At 33.9% G+C, this 21,888-nt stretch overlaps 2 protein-coding genes across 2 annotated transcripts; both read right to left on the reverse strand.

Annotated features, from left to right (window-relative positions):
- Positions 1-1,143: 1,143 nt before the first annotated feature.
- LOC131037967 (subtilisin-like protease SBT1.7) lies at positions 1,144-3,389 on the reverse strand. Its single transcript, XM_059208549.1, has 2 exons — positions 2,064-3,389; positions 1,144-1,949 (listed from the first exon to the last, which is right to left on the reverse strand). The coding sequence occupies exons 1-2, from the start codon at positions 3,385-3,387 to the stop codon at positions 1,144-1,146; spliced, it is 2,130 nt and encodes a 709-aa protein (XP_059064532.1). The 5' UTR covers positions 3,388-3,389.
- Positions 3,390-18,144: 14,755 nt separating this feature from the next.
- On the reverse strand, positions 18,145-20,789 carry LOC131037980 (subtilisin-like protease SBT1.7). The gene has a single exon (XM_057970249.2). The coding sequence runs from the start codon at positions 20,132-20,134 to the stop codon at positions 18,440-18,442; it is 1,695 nt and encodes a 564-aa protein (XP_057826232.2). The 5' UTR covers positions 20,135-20,789; the 3' UTR covers positions 18,145-18,439.
- Between the last annotated feature and the right edge of the window lie 1,099 nt (positions 20,790-21,888).

Genomic DNA, 21,888 nt, shown 5'->3' on the forward strand with positions numbered 1-21,888 from the left:
TAAGGGTTTGGGTCCTCTCCCACTTCATCTAATCATAACATCTTCAAAATAAAACATGAAGGCTGAGCAACTTTTGTGAAAAGATAAAATATCAACATCTTCTTCAAACAATTTGTGATAATTAAATAAATTCAAATTCACTTTGATTTCATTATTATTCTTGGCTTTGTTATCTACTTTAACTTTTTGACATGATACTATAAATAAAGTGAAAGAGTACTTAGCTCTAGGATTGATGATGGATAAAAGTTGTTAATGATCTAAATCACCTTACCACTACAAAAAAATAGCTATCTCAATCTAATGTATTTCTTGTAGTCTATATTGTCATAAAAACTATATGACTAGATGCCAATCTATACAATATTGATCTCTTTTAATGTGAACCTAATTCAACATGTAAAATTGATCTATATTTTGCAAGAATGAGTTGAGAAGATATGCACCTATAAAGTTACTCTCCTTCACCTTCTAAACATCTAAATATATTAGCATTGTATTTAAATACATCATTAAAAAGATTGCTACCTCAATGGGCATATCAATTTATTGGACAATAAGCCACACTTAGATTAAAGATGGGCTAGCCCTAATATGGTTTAATAGATTAGAGTTAAACCCTAATAAGAAATGGATGGTCCTAAGTTCAACTCCTAATAGGCCTATGAAAATGTTTAACAAGGTTATCCTAAAGAAAACCTCAATGTTAGGTTGCATTAATAGGTTTGAGTGACATTGAAGACAACAGTGACAAACATGTAGGTGGCCTATATAAGGATGATGCAAGTTCAATGTCTTTATTGTTCTTCAGATTTATTCTATGTTCAAGTACATAAACATAATATCATATCACATAAAATGTGTTACTCAAGTGACAACAACTAGTAGTAGAAAGCAATGTAAAAGTTAGTTAAAGAAAAAGGTCCTTAGATACAATGAATTCATGAAGAATTCTAATTATTATTATAATATATAATCCCGTGTCATTTGTTGAAGAAGATAAGCATTGAGAGGAATTTCAATGCTTATAAACCTTATATCAACATATTTTTATTTACATAAATACATGATGTGTTTATCTTCACCATATTTATTGGGCGTTATTTATACGTTACTAGCTACGTTAGTGTCGCTACTACCTATTTATGGAGCTCCTCCTCTTCGAACCGAAATCCAGAGAACTACAATTGGGCTACGAACGATGTGCTTTCCTCCTTGGATGCATTTCCACGTTATCTCCCCGTACTCTCCTTTCTTGCTCTCTTTCACTCGGCTTTCGAATGTCACATTATAACTTGCCTGGGCATTCCGTTTCTTTAACACCAATGTATCTGGTTTCACGCTTACCTTCACGTTTGGAGTGCTCTTCACCTGCACTTTGTATATGGCATTGTCGCCGCCCACGTTGGTCACCGTCCTCCTCTTCATCTGAACACGCTCTCCATATTTCAATATAACAGAGAAAGATGGATAGTTAAGATCTGCACCCGATTCCAATTCGGGGCAGGGAGGCCAATTGTGGGTGAGCAGGGCTATTTGCTTTTTAGTATACTTGTTTCGACCACAGAGATAATTGACGTAGTCTTGAGGACCCAGATCGTACACCAGCCCCGGCTCCATAGCCGCCCTTGGATTTATGTGACCTGCTCCCATTGTAAACGGGTCCGCTGCTTGCAAGGTTTGTGCATCCTTCATGGGCTGTTTTGTGTTGTCCAGCGTGGATGCCGTAGTCATCAGAGCCGATCTGATTGCCGCAGGACTCCACGTCGGATGGGAAGCTCGTATGACCGCTGCAATGCCGCTGACGTGGGGACACGCCATTGACGTCCCAGACTCTATCTTGAACTCGCCTTCCTTCCACGCAGCCAAGATGTTGACACCTGGCGCAACTAGATCCGGCTTAAGAACGTCCGGATATGAGAAGCTCGGACCCCGGGAAGAAGACGAGTCTACAATGGGAGCAATTGATTTTCCCACCACTGTCAATCCAGTGGGATTGATGGTTGCCGTGGGCGCCGCCGTGCTGTTAACTTAAGTTTTTATCTTTTCGCCCGTCAAAAAACTCACGGTCGTAGCCGGTAAATACGGTTGCTCAATAGGCTCATCGACGGCACCGTCCAATTCATCGTTAACAATTATCATTCCTGCTGCGCCCGCCTCCTTCAGAAGCCTTGCCGTTTCTGTCGAATTGTCTTGGTAATTGCACATCACAACTTTACCTTTCAAGAGGTGTGGGTCGACACCAAGGTTGCTGCAAAAATCGTAGGCCAGAGGCAGATTTTGAATCCCCGGTCCTCTGTAAAGCGACGAGCCTTTGAATGCCTCGCCATTGCCGAGCTTCACAGGAGAGAGAAACTCTCTGTCCATACTGCTGGAGCCCACTGTAGTTATCCACGGTGCCGTGTTTGCAAGAGATTCGGGGTCAGGCCCTTGGTTGCCAGCAGAGGCGGAAACAAATACACCTCTCTCTATGGCACCGAACGCTGCCAGTGCTTGATGATCCATGTAGAATGGATTCTCAAACACATAGCCAATTGACATAGAAATAATGTCGACGCCATCTTGGATGGCTTTTTCCATAGCAGCAGCTACATCACTGTCATCGCAAGTTCCTTCCAGTCCCCAGCAAGCCTTATACACTGCCAGTCTGGCCGCAGGCGCCATGCCCATGGCCGTTCCATTACCAAAGCCGTTATAGCTCGCTCCCCTTACAGCAGATCCCGCAGCAGTAGAAGCAGTATGTGTGCCATGGCCGTTGTTGTCTCTTGCTGATATGAAATCCTCGCCTACATGCGATTTGTAGCCCACAGAAAAATTAAATCGAGCTCCGATGAGTTTTCTATTGCACATGGAGGAATCGAACTGCTCTCCGCTTTCACATTCGCCTTTCCATCTGGAAGGAACAGGTCCCAGACCCTTGTCATGAAAGCTTTCACTCTCAGGCCATATTCCCGTGTCCACCACCCCTACTATTACGTCTTCTCCACGATTCAACTGCTGCGACCACAGTCCTCCGCCATCGGTGAGGCTCAGAAACTTAGGTGAATGTGTGGTATGAAGCTTGTTGAGAGAAGATGGAATCACAGCCAGACAACCATCCACGCTCTCCAAAGCTGCAGCCTCGGCACTGGTCAGCTTGGCTGCAAAGCCGTGGAGGAGTACATTATATGTATATAACAAAAGGCTCGGACGTGAAGTGGAGGAAGCCGGAGTTGCATTCGTTAGAATTGAATGGTACCAGTGTTCATGCAAACTGAAGTGCTCGGGCTTCATTGATTTCAACATATGGACAATATATGGTTTTCTTGTATTTTCGTCACTCGCTGTAGTGGATAGCAAGAACAAGAGCAATGTTGCGAGCGTAGCGATTGGCATGCTGCTGCTCATTGTGAATAACTCACAAGCAGGGGATGAACAAAAATGCAGGGAAATAAGTTGGTCGTTCTACAGATAGGGAGGATTCCTTTAAATTACTTGTAAGAGAGACTACGGTGTCAATGTAAAGTCCTGGTCACGCAGATATAATGAAGAGAAAATTACATGTGTAGACATTGTCCAGAAATATCGGGATCTGCCCACGTGAAAACATAGACTTTGTAAGGATTTTCAAACAGGTGTTTTCCAAAGCTAACGCGGAAATCTATAGTCTTATTGACTTGAATCTTGAAAGATGTATGTAATCATGAGAGTTGCCGACTAGATGTGCTTCCACCGACGAAACACATCCAAGTTGAACAAACTAAACTAATCAGTTAGAATTTTCAAAGAAATAAGATGTCAGAAAAGAAACAAAAATTCTCATAAAATGTGAAGTTAAAATGTAACAAGAATCTTAGAAAGATAAACAATTGTAGATTTTATAAGAAATGTCTTATATGAAGTAAAAATATCTAATCTATTAAGAGTGTTCGAAACAACAATAAAATTAAGTGAATTTTAGAATTAAAATTTAAGAAAATTTGTAAAAATATAAAAAAAAATTGAATTTTCAAATAATATGTTAGATATATGAATATAAATATAGGAGTTGAATAAATTATCGTGAGAAAAATATATTGAAATGTAAATATGAATGTAATAAAATATATGGATATATAAAAGATTGTTGATTTTTGAATAAACATGATAAACATGCAAAAATATATATATATAAATCATGAAATATGAAATTTATATATCTACATATATACATTTGCACAAACATGCACACATGCAATGTAAACGATAGCACATGGGAAACATAAGGACATATACATGTCCTAACATGTAGAAGAGAACACATTAAATCAATGAAGATAATGTACATCAAATTGAGTATTATCTCAACCTAGTAATCCTAAATTTCATTATCATGCTAAGAAAATTTAGCAATCCCTAGGATCCAAATTTTACGGTTGCATCTTAACCTTAAAACTAGACGCAAGAGGGCTTTAGATTAGGGTATGTGCATAAAAAAAAAAGACCAAAAGGGGATCCTAAGTGGCCACTTTTCTAAAATTAGTAAAAATTGATCTTAGATGAGAAATCAAAGATATTTGCATTCAAAATTTGAATATATGACAAGAACAAGTTTTGTAGAGCTTTGAATCTACTTTCTAAACTACTATTTTTAAAATAATAGTGGAGATTAAGATGTTCAAATAGGGGGAGCACACAAATTGCTCCTATTTTTGTTATAAAAATACAACATCATGTTTAGTGTGCTGCCCCCAAAGTGTTAACCTTTTTTTCTAGTATTTCAAAAATCACTTCAGTGGAAAATCTACTAACATCATTTAGTTTATCCCTAATTTTATAATAATGTTTGAATGATTATAAAAAAATTTCATTTTGAAACAAATGAATCTTAAAGAAATAAAAAATAAGTGTATTCCCTAGCTTTTCTAGAAACTAATCAAAAGACAATTTTTTAAATGTGTATAGAATAGAGTTCACAATGTAGAAATATAATATCTTTAAAATTTAAACGAAAAAATCGAAAAAAAAATTACTATGCATGTAGGTTTTCATTAAAGAAAAGCACTAGCAAAATAAATTGAAGATCGAAACCTTAACATATTTCAAATATAAGAAAAATAACATTGTTAGAAAGGTTAAATAGACCTTGATGTTATTGTGGTCTTTTTCTAGTTCAACATTGAAGACGTGGTAAAATAGAGCATGTTCAAGTAAATAATTTTGCATTAGATGACAATGAGGTACATGAAAAATGCATTCCCTAAATATTAATGTGGATTCTCTATTTACCAAATCTTGTCACTATAGTATTCATTATAAATTTACTCTAAGGAAAACCTTACATAGACTATTATCAACATATATTCAAATAATTCAAACACACAACAAACAACCATATTGAAAGATATGGTAAAATAGAGAATGTTCAAGTATTCAATTTCGCATTAGGTGACAGTTTGATACATGGAAAATTCATTCCCTATATATTAATGTGGATTCTCTATTTTTGAAATCTTGTCACTATAGTATCAATTATAAATTTTCTCTAAGGAAAAACTTACATAGACTAATATCAATGTATAAATAATTCAAACACACAAGAAACAACCATAAAATCTACATTGAATGGATATAAATTGCATTACACGTGCATGCATAAGACTCATCTACAAATTGTAAGGATTTAGGTGCCATCAACCTTGTAAATCCTTTAATTTATTACTTTCCTAATATATCGTGTAAGAGTTTAAACTGTTAACCAACAATGATCAAAGAGACCAGGTAAAGGCAAAGTTGCTTTTACCATTTGTCCTCAGGGAAAAGGACAAAATAGCTAGACGAGGCTTTTCGAAGCTTCTATTTTGAGGCGGTTGAACATTTGTAAGGGGTTGTACGAGCATCTATGATGGTTATGACAATCATTATTTATCTATGACAATATTTATGATAGAATCCTTATGTAGGTTCCCATGCATGCAATATGCCTTAGGATAGCTATAAGAGCATTTGTGAGAAGCTATTTTGGGTGCTTTTAACTCATTTCAAGGAGATACACATGATTTTTTCCAACTGGTTTTGTAGCTTGGGGATACCGTGGTAGTATTCATCCTCACAAATCTCTATTAATGGGGACCTTAAGCTAGAGTTATTCATTTAGACTTGTTCAGTTTCCAGGATAATGAAGTTTTACTAGATTTTACAAAGGTCTACAAGGGAAGTGTATTTTTGTTGTAATATTCATTCAGTTAGTAATATACTTGCCTCTCTTTTCTCATGGAGTTTTTTCCCAAAGTGGTTTTTCTCCACGTAAATCTGGTGTTTCATGGAACAACAAACCACATAAGATTACAAACAAATCACAATAAAAAAAAGACTTGAATCTCTCCAAATAGACCAAGTTAGTTTAACTTGTTTCCACAACAATGCCATTATGAAATTCCTTAATTCCACTAGCATTACAATAACCCCATACAGTAGATTGCACAATTATCTCATCATGAAAAAATCATATAGTTGAATCGGTATATCTATCTAATATAATATTTCACATAAAACATCTTGTAATGGACAAATGTTATCCAAAGTATATATCATATATGATGAATAAAGATTAACCTATTAAGAGGTAACAACATGATCATCAAAATAAATCAACTACACCATAATAAACACGTAACATTGTGATGAAATATAATAATAGATGTTTTTGAACTATATATAAATATGTCTGAATATTTAGGCCATAACAAAAAAATATCTCAAAACACGATGAGTCTCAGAATATGTTATATCAATTGGTAACCACATCAAGAAGCCCAAGTAAATAGGGTACAAAAAGGTCTCATAGTGCCTCAATCTATAGATATATTCGAGACACAATACACAATGAAAATATGATGAAAAGATCAATAGTAGATGATGAATGAGAAGAATTCTTTAGGATTGGGGAGAGAATGGAGGGTCATGATGGAGTTTGTTGGAATGTGAAGGGTTGGGATGCATTTACCAGAAATGGTTAGTTGTTGCAACCATAGGGAATAAGGGTGACAAGTACATTTAGAGCCCCCTTTATTGTTTGAACTTATTGGAGAGAATATGACCATTAATTAAATAATAAGTTTGTTGGAATATTTTAGCTAGGTGAGATGGAAAACAGAGATAATGTTATTTAATTGTGTGAGAGGGAAGAGGATTAATTAAATCAGCAGGATTATTAATTAGTTAGGGTACATTAGGTGAAGAAAATTAACAAGAAAATGCAATTATTTAGTTAATTGGGACAAAGGTATACTAGGAGAATATTAGGTGTCTACACTTTCCACATCCTTGTTACACCTGTTTGACAACGAATTCTTAATTTTGGATTCTTGACACCACTAGAACAAGCTACTTGACAATTAAGACCTTAATGTTCTACCATGCATAAGAGCTACATTTTTTAATCAAATAAGTAAATGTGTAGAGAAACTAAACCTAGATAATACAAGTAGAGGTCAACTTATATAAATTGAACTCCTAACAAGAAGTATTCTTTATTGATATGAGAATCTTTGGTCACGCATTCACTTGATACAAATCTTATGTCACCCTGTTATAACTAAGATAAGTTGGACCAATTTCTAAATGAAAAGACCTCTAATATATTAATGAAAAAAGAAAGACTTGTTTAGTAAAAAAATTACTACCAAAACTAAAATCAAAACACAAAACTCTACAAATAATTATTACAAAAAATACAGAATTTAATTTTATTAAAATATAATAAATAAATAAACAAATAAAATACTAGAGAACTATTTAATCATCAAAAAGATTCCCTTGGTGGCATCTTGTGTTCAACAATTGGTATCAGAGTCTGGGTTCTTAGTTTATAAGCTTTCTCCAGCTTGGGTAGATCCTAGTATTTGAACACGATGGTTTGTTTAGGGTTGCAATTCTATGGCATTATAGATTGATGAATGATTTTGATAGGATTTGGATTATGAGAGGATTTGAATTTTCACAGTCCTAAATTTTGTCCAAGAATAATGTGAATACCATGAACAAGCTTCACTAAATTAAAAAAACAAATATTCTAGTTTTAGACCTTATACACTATTGTTCAGAATTAAAGAATTTGTAAAATTATGAAATGACTTGTATCTTTCTTTCAATCAGTGACTATTATGTACAATGTTTAATATGTTCTTCAGCTATCTTGTAACATCATTATTGTAACTGCATTGTTTTAATATAAAAATAATTATTATTTCCTTCGTTTATTCTTTAGGTAAAAGCTCAATCATTCCTTGGTTGATTAAAGATTCCAAGAAGCCGTCTCAAAGGTTTTATAATAAATTGAACTCAAAATTCCTTTATGTTTTTCCTGTATTCTGAGTTGTCTGCTGCTGTGAGCTTTTATTTTATTTTATGTTCTAAAAGGTAGCTCATGTGTTGGTCAGAGATAAGTATTTATTTTCTAAGTGAAAACAAATTATAAAATCAATATTGACCGACTGTTTGATCGTTGAAGAATGTGATATTTCAATAAAATATTGAATTTTGGTATGAATCTTTGTTTATGGATGGAGACAGGCACGGTGAAGCAGTAATCCAGATCTGGAAGTAGAGGTAAAATATTGAATTTTGGTATGAATCTTTGTTTATGGATGGAGACAGGCACGGTGAAGCAGTAATCCAGATCTGGAAGTAGAGGTCAAACTGGTTTTCTGCAGGTTTAGGAGGAGTTGCAGGGGAGCTTTTGAAGGTCGAACCGAGGGTGAGTTGTGTGTGCTAGACGATTACTACTGCGAGATTGGGCTTGACTACAAATATATAGAAAGATCTTGTTTGTTCCAAGGCAGATCTCTCATATATGATGCTCCGTAAATTTTGAAACGTGAGACCTGTGTTCTACACTTTACAGGCATTATTTTTCTAAGTACTGTAGATGATCCCTAGTTATAATGTGCAATCACCACAATTAGTTTATATATGATTTAATCCATTACATTTCACTATCGCTGGTAGATTCAATTCCTCTTTTCTCGCGTTTGTTGTTTGAGTTTTTCCATCCATGGCCTCTTCCTCATACTTTCTAGAAATTGTAGAATGCGACAGTTTCGATGGAATTGCACCAGCACACCTAAAAAGTAAATCAGACACATCTACAAGATTATTTGATGTCTTCATCAACCATCGAGGCTCAGATGTGAAGCAGAGTCTGGCTCGTCAACTTCACAAATCTCTTACAGATTTGGGATTAATGAAGGCATTTCTTGATTCTGAAGAGATGGAATTTGGTGAAGCTTTTCCTTCTACCATTCATGATGACATCTGCTCTTCTACAGTTCATATTGCCGTATTCTCTATAAGATATGCAGAGCCTCTGTGGTGTTTAGCTGAGCTTGATCTTGATCTTATGCTACCCTTCACACCTTTTCCCTTCACACTGTTTCTTTTATCTCAGGCTACGAACTAAACGAGTATAATCGGTGAGTCTCTGTATATCTGCGCTTATAAATCTAATTGTTTTGTAAGTCTCTGTTTCTTTTCATCCTTTTAGAGGCGATCGTTTAAAAAGCTGTCCATAAAAAGTCAGGATGTTAGGGTCACTCTTTCTATGCCTTGCAATCATATAGAATTAAGCTTTTGTATGTTTTGCAAGTCCCTTAATTCATAGTTGTATGAAATTTCATATGCCTATATGGACTTCATGTCCCATAATCTCTCTACTATATGGATGATGTCGTACCATTATACATAGTCTAATTGAACCATATGAAAAAAAAATAGATGTATACAATTAAAGAGATCAACAACCCCATAAGAATATACACAGTAAGGTATACATAAATAATTTCATTGGAGTAATATACACATAAGTGAAGGTAGTATATACACTAACTATATATATATATATTGGGTGAAAGTATACATAGTCATGTGGTTTGAGATTTATAGGTCGTAATTGAGAACATTGGCTTTTTTAAAATCCATATGTTGCACGCTTCAACAAACCTATGTTAGAAAAATGGTGTCTCAATGCTACAATAATAAAATGTTATTGATAAATGAATATGGGAGGTTGTAAGGCGGGTACCCCTTACGAGGTTCGGGAGAGTTTCTCCCACTCCCTGATGAGGGCTCTGGTGGTTGTGTGCCTTAATGAGGGTTCAAGGGTAGTGCCCTCAAAAGATACATTTTATCTATAATTTATCATTGTAATATTGACCATTTATCATTAGGTCATAGATCTAATGATGGATATTTTGTGCTTTCCTTGACCTATGAGAAACCCCTATTTTGTGAGGGCATAATATTATGACTATGTATTGTGATGCATTTTGAGAGTTTGATAGCTATTGAGTTGCCTCTAGATCTCTATTGGTGATACTCTTATGAGAATCTTTCTCTAGAAATACATTGTAATTTGTTGTTGATTTTTTTTAAAAATTATATTAAGCCAGTTTTCAAGTGTGAATTGTTTCTCCTTAAAGGTCCTTTAAGGGTTTTCCCCATGTAAATCACTATCTTGTGGTGTGCATATTGTTTATGTTTATTTTTTATAAGTTTCTATAACTATCATAAAGATCTAAAAAGTTTTTGTATTACCCTCCTCTCAAGATTAGTGTAGGAAGTTGTTATGCTACCTTAACTTCCCTTCACCCTACACTTTTAAAACATATAGACAAGGTCAAACCAACCCACATCTGGGTTTCAAATTCTACATTTATATCATTGTGTGCCTTCATGATGTAGTCTATAACATAAATGTATGTGGTCTTTGATGCATGAGTTTAATAGTATTTTATTAAATATTTTTAACATCCATTTTAAAGTTTAAATAAATATTTTTTCAATTTATTTAATTATTTTTAACACTTGTTTAAAGTTTGTAGGCCAACAAGCACAAGAAAGAACTAAACCTTGATTTATAAGCTTTCAAATCTATTGGAGAAACATTAAAGTCCTTTTTTCTCATTTTATTGTGTTCACAATCAATTATTTATAATATTCTATTGAAGTTCACTATCTGTGATATGCTTTTTTTATTTTAAAGCTATAGAGCCTCTGATCATGTGGAGAACTAAAATCTCTACTTACCTTAGCCATGCTATACCTAGGACCTAATGAATTGGATGACTAGGTGCCATTACAAAAAGAGCTCAAGCCCTACCCAACCTCATTGAAACTTTCTAAAAATCACATATTACTAAAACAAACATACCTATTGCAAGACTAATCATGTTTTAAAAATTATATAGTTGTTGAAAGTCTATCTTGGAGCCCTATATAGTGGAGAAGATAATTTAACTAACTCTTTCTCCAATGTTTAGGTATAATCATCAAACTCGGTATTTCATTTAAAACATCAAGCGTCCATAAATTTTGTGTATATTATCCTTTTATAATGTTTTTTTAATTGAAAAATCATGTAGAATTTATTTTATTTTTTTCTTCAAGATTAAATTATTTTCTAATTTTGGCTAACTTTTGTGTGTAGGTTTTTTTGCACGGACAATGTTTTTATGCTCCAATTTACTCATTTGTTGGTTTTGTCGGTTATTTTTAGGTGATTTGGATATAAAAATACTTATGTATTCTCTCCTCTCACTATAAAGAAACCTTGAGGATTTGTAGTAAATACTTTCTTATGTTATTTTTAGGGGGCCTATATAGGAATTTCATCACCCTTAACAATTACCTAAATCACCTATTTTGGTAGGGTATATAAAGGGAGAGAGTGAAATTTGTACTTCAAAAAGAATTCATCATCATTTTTAATAGAGCTCTAATACCTCTTCATCATTAATACTCATGAAGTGAAGAGACCAAGAGAGCCCTCCTAGTTGCATGCACGTAGATAGGCCCTTATCTCTTTAGTTAGGCATCACATACCCTTGTGGTATTTATAATAATGCCTATAACAACTTGTATATCGCAATTTAAGGCCATTGACCATCTTTTAGTTTGGTGCAAGGGAAGTCCATATCACTCCCTAAAGTTACTCACTATTTACCTCTATGTGGGTGAATCCTTTAGCTATATTTGGTAAGGGAATTTTTTTGTAATATGACTTACCCTAAAAATTTGTCATATGGTAGATAATATTAGTATTTATTTTTTATTTTGGGCCCATAGTAGGAGTCACACCTTTTATCAAATAATTTATAATGCTTGTTATTATGTCTTCTTGATTGTGTGTTTTACATACCAAGTTCTTTTCTGTAAACCTTTTATACCAACTTGATTCTTGAGTTTACTATTTAAAATTATTTTTCCTGTTTAAAATAAAATTCCAATTGGTATCCTTGAAATACAATAGTTGAAGTCAAATCTAAAATATCCATTACTTATAATCTTAGTGATATGTCTATTTTTCCTTAATCATAACCTTATCACCAAATCATATTGTCCACAAAACCATATTCCAAAAGCTCACAAATACCTGATCCATTTCTTCATTTGCAAGTGCTAATTCATACCCCCATATCCTTTTGTCCATCTAATCTCAGTCATAATACTTTTTTTCTTAAATCTCCCACTTCACACATGTACCTTGTCAACTTTACATTATCTACCTTAATAAAACAATTTGTCTTTCATCCATTATTTTTTTTTTTTTCTTTTATATTTAATGTGTAATTATTTATCTTTTGGAATTCTATTTTGTTTCTAGAATATTGATAACTTATATTTATGTATTGGCTCATAATTTGATTTTTATATTCTTACGATTAGAGAATCTTGGCCATGGTAATTTTAAATTATTAACTTTGATTTTTTATGGTAGGTAGTTAGTTGTGAGACTTTATGCTCACCTTAACTCAAATTTATTTTTAGAAAATTCCTTCCCTATTTTTAGGTTAAAAAATAACCTAATCCATTCCAAGTTTTATGTTAAAAGAGACTATCCCTTTGAAACTTATAGGAAAATTGTTATTTTATTTTAATCTATCCAGCGATTAGTAGTTTTTTTTCTACTACTAGGTGAATAATATACATAAAAATAATGACAAATCTATTCACTAACACCCCATGAAGAGAAAAAGGTGGTTAACCATGTGGAATAAAAATCATAAACTCTTAAGTTATTGATACATAAATATGAAATATTAAAGGAAGCCACATAGGTAACCTTAAAAAATGATTAAATACAATAAGTTATTAATGGTAATATAGGTATATTTATAAATTTAAGGAAATGAAATTATATTATTTCTCATCTACTTAATGAAAATTTGTTGGTAGAGATGAGTATTAAGATATGCTAAATTGTTTCTGTAGTGTAAACCTAATCATGGACTTAAAAGAAAGGTATAAATTAAATAAGATATATCACATGGAATTTAGTGTTATAGATAATAGAAAAATAAGAGCAAGTAAAAAAAGATGAGGGTGTGAAAAGAGGTAAGGTTTGGATGTAATTTTTGTGTGGAATTGGATATCATATATCAATTTGGATTAGATGTAGATACTTATACTCAAAAAATTAGATATCTACATTTAGTCTAAATAAAATACATATATGATTTTTGATGAAATTAATATCATGTCTTGATGGATAGAATATTAATCCAAATGCAATTTTTTAGTTTGGGTTTTCCTTTATTTATTTTTGTTTTATTCTCTTACTTCTAACAAAATTTTTATGATTGCAATCATTAACAAACTTGACTTCAACAATATTGTTGACAAGTATCTAGTATAAATCTTAAAAAATAATTAATAACAAGGCTTGTAAAAGATAATGTATAATTTTTAAAAATATAATTTCTCGAACTTTAAATCTATTTTTTTTAATTATTTATTATTATCAAACATAATAATATACTTGAACTATATTATCAAATTCTATTATGGTACCTTCAAAGTTTGGTAAGTTAGTAATCAATTTTGTTTAGTACCAAAAAAAACTTTAAAAAATTGGTTACTAGAATAAAATTTGATGGACTATACGAAATCCTTGCTACAAATATTTAAATAAAATCCATTATTCAAAAAGACTCATTTTATTCAAATTTTCTCAGACTTAATTATAATATATAATAACATATACTCTTGAATACCATGAGTAGGAGGTAATTCATGAGGTGCAAATACAAATTTAAAATTATCTTGATGAATAAATTCTAGAATGATATGTATTTCATTAGATAAAACAAGAGCTGCAGTGCAGCAAAGTTCCTACCAAGGAGTGCAAGAACAGTCATGTGTTTCCATTTTGTTGAAAAATGACTTTTAAGAATAACTCAACTTCTTGTGTGAGAATAATCATGAATTTGTTTTGTTTTGTTCAAAAGACTTATAAGAAAAACTTAGCCTGTTGATGAGGTCACTCATAGAAGCTCAGAGCTTGTTATACCTGTATTTGTTGAACTTAATTAATTTTTTGATACCAAAAATAATTAACATTTGATTTGCTTGAGTTCATCTGTAAACTCTTTTGCTATGAAAAAGGCAAAATAAAAAAGTATCTTAAATGTATTTCCACCACTATAGGATTCTGACTTGAACAACGTTCACAATCAAATTTCAAAGAAAAGTGTGGTATTTACTTACATTGAAAAGTATTAAATTGTGAAAATAAATATTTTTTGGTAGTGTGTCATTGAAATCTGAATATGTAATAAAAGAAGAAGCAAATTGCAGAAGAAAAAAATATACGACATGATTCTCATTTGATACAAATAAAATGTGAAATGAAATATTGACATATATAACTTGTTGAGTAGCACAGATACCAAAAATAAAGTGGCAATGTTGCTCAAAAAAAAATTTAAATCGACATATATTTATTATTGCTATTGATTCTCTGTAGGCCCACCTCTATAGATATCTTCATTGACAGAAGGCGATGGAGTAGGGGATTAACTAAAAATTTAAAAATAATATTATTCACCAATAATTCATATATTGGTAGTATGAAGCTTTTATATATTTATATATGATGCCAATAGCCCGTAGAACACCTTTCTTTCACCCTAATTACAATTGTAAAATCTCAAGTTACCTAGAAGCGCTAAGAGCCTAAAAACATGGGGCAAGTTATCCTATCAGTATTTGTTCTCATATGCAAAAATATGGTTTAGAAACTTCCTCAAAAACCAGAACTTTTTTCAAAGTGCTAAGCAGATCAAGCTCACTCTGGTCTTTATCATTTTATCTAGAAGAGAAGAAAATATCAAAATATCACTACTACTTCAATGTTGCATGATCAAATGCAATAATGTTGCAAACAATTTTTTTTTATTTCAAAATGTCTTTGATCTTACATGATAATAGTTGAGCAATATTATCTCAAGCACATCAACATCACAAAATATTGGCTTCATCATTGTTCGGATAAAGATATTTATGTGTTGATGCAGCCATGGCCATAAATCCTCAATCTGATCAAAACCATATCACCTTTATCATACCCGTATGACCATTCAAGACAGCAAGATAAGAAGAAAGGTTCCTAAGATCATAGAGTATCTTGACCGTCTACATGCTAGACAACACCAAAACAATAATCTGCATTAATCTTCAAAATAAAAGCAATCCAATCCTCAATGTTTTGCATGAAAGATATATGAAAATATTATAAAAGAATTAAATATACAGACAAAAAAGCATGTATTTTTTAAAAATAGGAAAGCCAATACATCTTCCTAATCTTTAGGATCAACAATGATAAAAATACAGAAATATTAAAATTTATAAGAATAAATAAAAACAGAACTACAATGATAAACACCTCTATGTGAATTGCACAAACTAGTTGCATATTCAGAAGAGTAATGCTATGGATGCTTTCAATGTATAAAGATAACACAAAAGGAAATTTGAAGTGCTTTTTTACAATCCGTGAATTTTGAAATGATTTTTAAGATCTAAATAAAGTTGTGCAACAAATGTAGACTACTAATTATCACTAGCCTAAAAAACTTATTTCTTGAAATCAAGGATTTTGCTAGTAGTTTCACTCTTCCTACCTACAGTCCATCTGAAATGATCAAGATGAATGTGGTGCTGCACACTGGTAGGGGCGCCAATGTAAGTTTTTATTTCTACAATATTAAAGGAACCATCTAGGGTAGGGTTTAGCAAAAGAATAAGAATGCACCCATCAAAACTCCATAGTATTTGCAAGATATGATTATGAAGTAATACTAGGAAACTACTAAGAAAACAGATTCAACTATTTTAGTATTTTTTTTTCATTTTCTTAAAACCAAAGAGAGACCAAAAGAAACAAATAGATAAAAAAACATTCACACAATATTTACCCTAAAAATTGTGCAGTTTATCTAATTAAAATAAGTAATGGGAAACATTACACAAACCTTAAGAATGATTGGTTGTTAAATTTTTATTTAATCACCATTTAAGGGTGCTCCTTGGGCTATGGTAGTTTGGCAAATAATTCAAGTGTCTCTTTCCTTGAGCTCGTGTGCATTTGCCATGCATTTTCAATGTAAAGGAGCGAAAATCCCACTAATACAAGAGGATAACTAGATACAGATTCCAACCTACAATAGGAAAGATAAATTCATTGCTGGTGCATTAATGAATCAATCCTCACAGGATGTTCTCTACACCAGTGCCTCCCCATCATAATTATTCAAATGGATTGATACACCATTTAAAATATATTTGCTTATTTGCTCATGGTTCTACTGTAGCTAAAGAAATAGAAAGAGTTTTCATGGTTGCTAAACTGAGTCGCGGGATATGAAGACAAGCTTGAAAAATATTAGATGATAAAGGCACTTTTTCCATCTATAGAGCATTGCCACCTCTCACTTTGCATGCAAAAATTTCAATCGCCAACTGTTCATCTCAATCCAAATGGGCATACTCTACACTTGAAGAAAACATTGCTTTAATCTATTGTTCTTACGTGTTAGACATATTAATAATGCCTACAATTGCTGACAAAGACATTTTATCTTGTGCATTCTCTTGTATAAAAACTCGCATTTTTGTCTCTAACATTCTGTAGAGGCCAATAGCAAGCCACCAACTTCTTGCTTAGTTAATTTGTGAGCATTTTCGAGTCTCAAATCTTCACAATATATATTAGCAATAGTTGAAACTAGCTTGTGATTGGCTGCAAGGGAAATGTTTAATCACTAGATAAACACAGAGCCTCCGCTATAGTTTCTTGCAGGTAGGAACAACTAAATATTGCATCAAAATACTCCTATATGTTTTGGATGCATGCAATAATCATGTGATAGAAAAATATTTAAAGGTAAAGTATCATTGTGCTTAAGTACATCACAAGAACTATTTGTCAAAAAGAATATAGTCATGAGAGTAATGTATCAAGAGGTAAGAAATTATAAGAATTAAATTAGTGGAGTAAAAGGTACACATGAAGGAATAATGGTTATATAATCAATATAAATATGATGACATATTTATTAAGTAATTAAATAATTTTATTCTATAAAAGAATGAATTGTGCTAAGTTTAAATAATATAGGTTAAATTTATTTTAAATGATATTTACTTCAATTCAATTATTATTTTGGGTTATGTTATCTATTTTAATCTTTTCGACAGGATACCTTACATAAAATGATAGGTGTACCTAGTTTTAGGGCTAGTGATAGATAAATGTTGGTATTGATCTAAATCACCTTCCCTCTACCAAAAAAATTATATCTCTTAATCCAATGTATGTCTCGGAATCTAAGCTAATATAAAAAGCATATGGATGGATACCAATCCTCTTGCAAGACTGATCTCATTTATAGTGAGCCTAATCTAACACATAAAATTGATCTATATTGTGAGAAGGAGTTGAGAATATGTGCACTTAAAAATTTACTCTCCTTCACTTTCTAAAGATATACATTTATTGTTTGTGGCATTTAAAGACACCAATAATACAATTACTAACTCAATAGGCTAATAGGTTTATTGGAGAATAAACCACAACCATACTAAATATTGGCTAGTATGATAAAGATAAATAAATAGATAATTAATATATGAAAACAAGTATGATAAAGATAAATAAAAACGAAAAAACATGACATAAATATTTCCATCAAAATAGAAATAAATTTAAATAAATAAGATTAATATAATATCCCTACTACATTATATTTATAAATAAAATTTTAATAGAGATGTAATTATTTATTAAAAAATTCAATTTCAATAAATAATTTCCATAAATGATAAAAACACAAACAATAATCTTCTTGAGTAGGTAGTTAAGAAAAACAGTCCTCAATACAATGCGTTCATCTATAATTCTAGTTATCATAATATTTAATCCCGTCTCATTTGTTTAAGACGAGGAGCACTGAAAAGAATGCCCCTTGCAGAACAAGAACGGTTCAACAGCATACACCGAATACCCCACATATTGTATTTACATAAGTACATGCACTATTTTTACTCTGATCAGTAGCTTCATCATATCAATTGGACCTTATTTATACGTTACCAGTACATTAGTACTGTAGCTATTACATATTTATAGAACTCCTCCACTTCAAACCGGAATCCAGAGAACAGTAATCGGGCTACGAACGATGTGAATTCCGCCTTGGATGCATTTCCACATTATCTCTCCGACCTCGAATTCCTCACTCCCTTCCACTTGACTTTCGAAAGTCACATTAAAGCTTGCCTGGTCGCTTCGTTTCTTGAACACCAATGTCTCTGGCTCCACACTTACTTTTACGTTTGGACTGCTCTTCACCCGCACTTTGTATACGGCATTGTCACCGCCCACGTTGGTCACCGTCCTCCTCTTCACCTGAACACGCTCTCCATACTTTAATATGACAGAGAAAGATGGATAGTTAAGATCTGCACCTGATTCCGACTTGGGGCAGGCAGGCCACTTGTGGCTCAGGAGAGCAATTTGCTTTTTGGTGTAGTTGTAGAAGCCACCACACAGATAGTTGATGTAGTCTTGAGACCCCAAATCGTACACCAGACCCGGCTCCAGCGCTGCCCTTGGATTTACGTGACCTGCACCCATTGCAAACGGGTCCGCGGCTCGCAAGGTTGGCGCATCTCTGATGGGCTGCTTTCTGTTGTCCAGCGTGGAGGCCGTAGTCATCAGAGCCGATCTGATTGCCGCAGGACTCCACGTCGGATGGGAGGCTCGTATGATCGCTGCGATGCCGCTGACGTGGGGACACGCCATTGACGTCCCAGAGTCTATCTGGAAGCCGCCCTCCTTCCACGCAGCCAATATGTTGACACCTGGCGCAACCAGATCCGGCTTAAGTACGTCTGGATAGAAGGCGCTAGGACCCCGGGAAGAAAAACTGCCCACAATGGGAGCGATTGCTTTACCCACCACTGTCAACCCCGTGGGATTGATGGTGGCCGTAGGCACCGCCGTGCTGTTAACGTAGGTTTTAATCTTTTCGCCCGTCGAAAAACTCACGGTGGTAGCCGGTAAATACGGCTGGTCGACAGGCTCATCCATAGCACCCAACAATTCATGATTAACAAATATCATTCCTGCTGCTCCCGCATCCTTCAGAAGCCTTGCCGTTTCCGTCGAATTAGCATGGTAATTGCACATCACAACTTTACCTTTGAAGAGGTGTGGGTCGACACCAAGGTTGCTGCAATAATCGTAGACCAGAGGCAGATTTTGAATCCCAGGTCCTCTGTAAAGCGACGACCCTTTGAATGCCTCGCCATTGCCCAGCTTCACAAGAGAGAGAAACTCTCTGTCCATACTGCTTGCACCCACGGCAGTCATCCACGGTGCACTGTTTGAAAGAGAAGCTGGGGAAGGCCCTTCGTTACCAGCAGAGGCGGAAACAAATACACCCTTCTCTATGGCACCGAATCCTGCCAGCGCGTCATGATCCATGTAGAATGGATTCTCAATCTCACTGCCAACTGACAAAGAAAGAATGTCGACGCCGTCTAGGATGGCTTTTTCCATAGCAGCGGCTACGTCGCTGTCATCGCAGTTGGGTTCCGGTCCCCCCCAGCAGGCTTTATACACTGCAAGTCTAGCCGCAGGTGCCATCCCCATGGCCGTTCCATTACCAAAGCCATTGAAGCTCGCTCCCTTTACAGAAGATCCCACAGCTGTAGAAGCAGTATGTGTGCCGTGGCCGTTGTTGTCTCTTGCTGATATGAAATCCTCGCCTACATGCGATTTGTAGCCCACAGAAAAATTAAATCGAGCTCCGATGAGTTTTCTATTGCACATGGAGGAATCGAATTGCTCTCCATTTTCACATTCGCCCTTCCATCTGGAGGGAACAGGCCCCAGACCCTTGTCATGGAAGCTTTCACTCTCAGGCCATATTCCCGTGTCCACCACGCCCACTATCACATCTTCTCCACGATTCAAATGCTGCGACCACAGTCCTCCGCCATCGGTGAGGCCCAGAAACTGAGGTGAATGAGTGGTATGAAGCTTCTTGAGAGATGATGGAATCACAGCCAGACAACCATCCACGCTCTCCAAAGCTGCAGCCTCCGCACTGGTCAGCCTGGCCGCAAAGCCATGGAGGAGTACATCATAGTTATATAAGAAGACACTCGGATCTGTAGTGGAGGCGGCAGAAGTTGCCTCAGTGAGAATTGAATGATACCAGTGCTCATGCAAACTGAAATGCTCGGTTTCATGGATTTCATCATATGGACGATATATGGCTTTCTTGTATTTTCATCACTTGCAGTAGTAGATAGCAAAAAGAAGAGCAATGTTGCGAGCGTGGCGTTGGACATGATGCTGCTCATTGTGAGAAACTCGCAAGCAGGGGATGAACAAAGATGCAGGAAAATGAGTTGGTTGTTCTGAAGATAGGGAGGGTTCCTTTAAATTTCTTTGCAGGATAGACTTCCTTCCCAATGTAAGTTCCTGGTCATGAAGACAATATGAAGAGAAAATTACATGTGTAGACATTGTCCACAAGAGATAAGATATCGCAATCTGCCCACGCGGAGACATGGACATTGTAGGGACTTTCAAACAGGTGGTTTACGAAGCAAACACGGAAATTTACATTCTTATTGACTTGAATTTTCAAAGACGTGTGTAATTATTAGAGTTGTCGACTAAATGTGCTTATACCGAGGAAAGCACATTCAAGTTGAATATACTAATGACGAATTTTCAAAGAAATAAGATGTGAGAAAAGACACAGAAATTTCATAAAATGTTTAGTTAAAATGTCCCAACAAGAAATTATATTTTAAAGAAAAGTAAAGATATTTGATATTTCTCTATCATATGAAGTTGAAATGTCACGAGACTCTTAGAAAGATATTACAAAGATACACTAGCTTTTAAAGAATGTCATAGAGTTTTTAAAATAATAATAATAAAATTTAATGAATTTTAGAGTTAGAATTTAAGAAAATTTGCAGAAATATAAAAAAATTCTGTGGATTTTCAAATAAATGTTTTAGATATATGAATATAAATATAAGAAATGTATATATTATTTAGTTAATTTTAAGAAAATAATAAGTGAAGAAAAAGTGTATATATATATATATATGAATGTGTGGATACATAAAATATTGTTGATTTTTTAATAAATATGTAAAACATGCAAAGAAAATATAGAAATTTAATGAAATGTCCAATTGATACATTTACATGTACACACAAAGAGGGAGAGAATGAGAGGGAGGGGTGACCGGGTAGTGTCTATATAAAAACATAAATATGTATGTACATGTGTGTATGTGTGTGTTATATATATGAGAAAATATATAAACACTTCATGTACTATAATTTGTAATTAATAGTGCAATTTGAGAACATACAAAATTTGAAAAAATACCAACTTAAGTTTATAAAGAAAATCTTACTCATTTTCAAGAGCTCCTTTACGATCTTCTCGATCTCTTTCGTTTTACATTCTTGGATATAACTAACAAGTGCGCATCACCATCTTAGACCTCAAATCCAACTTCATGATGTGTTTGAGCACTCTTTCAAATCGTAAT

Source organism: Cryptomeria japonica, chromosome 7 (genome assembly GCF_030272615.1).
Source record: "Cryptomeria japonica chromosome 7, Sugi_1.0, whole genome shotgun sequence".
NCBI lineage: Eukaryota > Viridiplantae > Streptophyta > Pinopsida > Cupressales > Cupressaceae > Cryptomeria > Cryptomeria japonica.

What these genes read in the sequence shown, in the direction of transcription:
- LOC131037980 (XM_057970249.2), bottom strand. Translation starts at nt 20,134, where the DNA reads ATGTGCAATAGAAAACTCATCGGAGCTCGATTTAATTTTTCTGTGGGC.
- LOC131037967 (XM_059208549.1), bottom strand. Translation starts at nt 3,387, where the DNA reads ATGAGCAGCAGCATGCCAATCGCTACGCTCGCAACATTGCTCTTGTTC. An exon ending in TTTACCGGCTACGACCGTGA is followed by an intron (nt 1,950 to 2,063) that starts GTTTTTTGACGG and finishes CTCCCATTGTAG; the next exon opens with ACTCGTCTTCTTCCCGGGGT.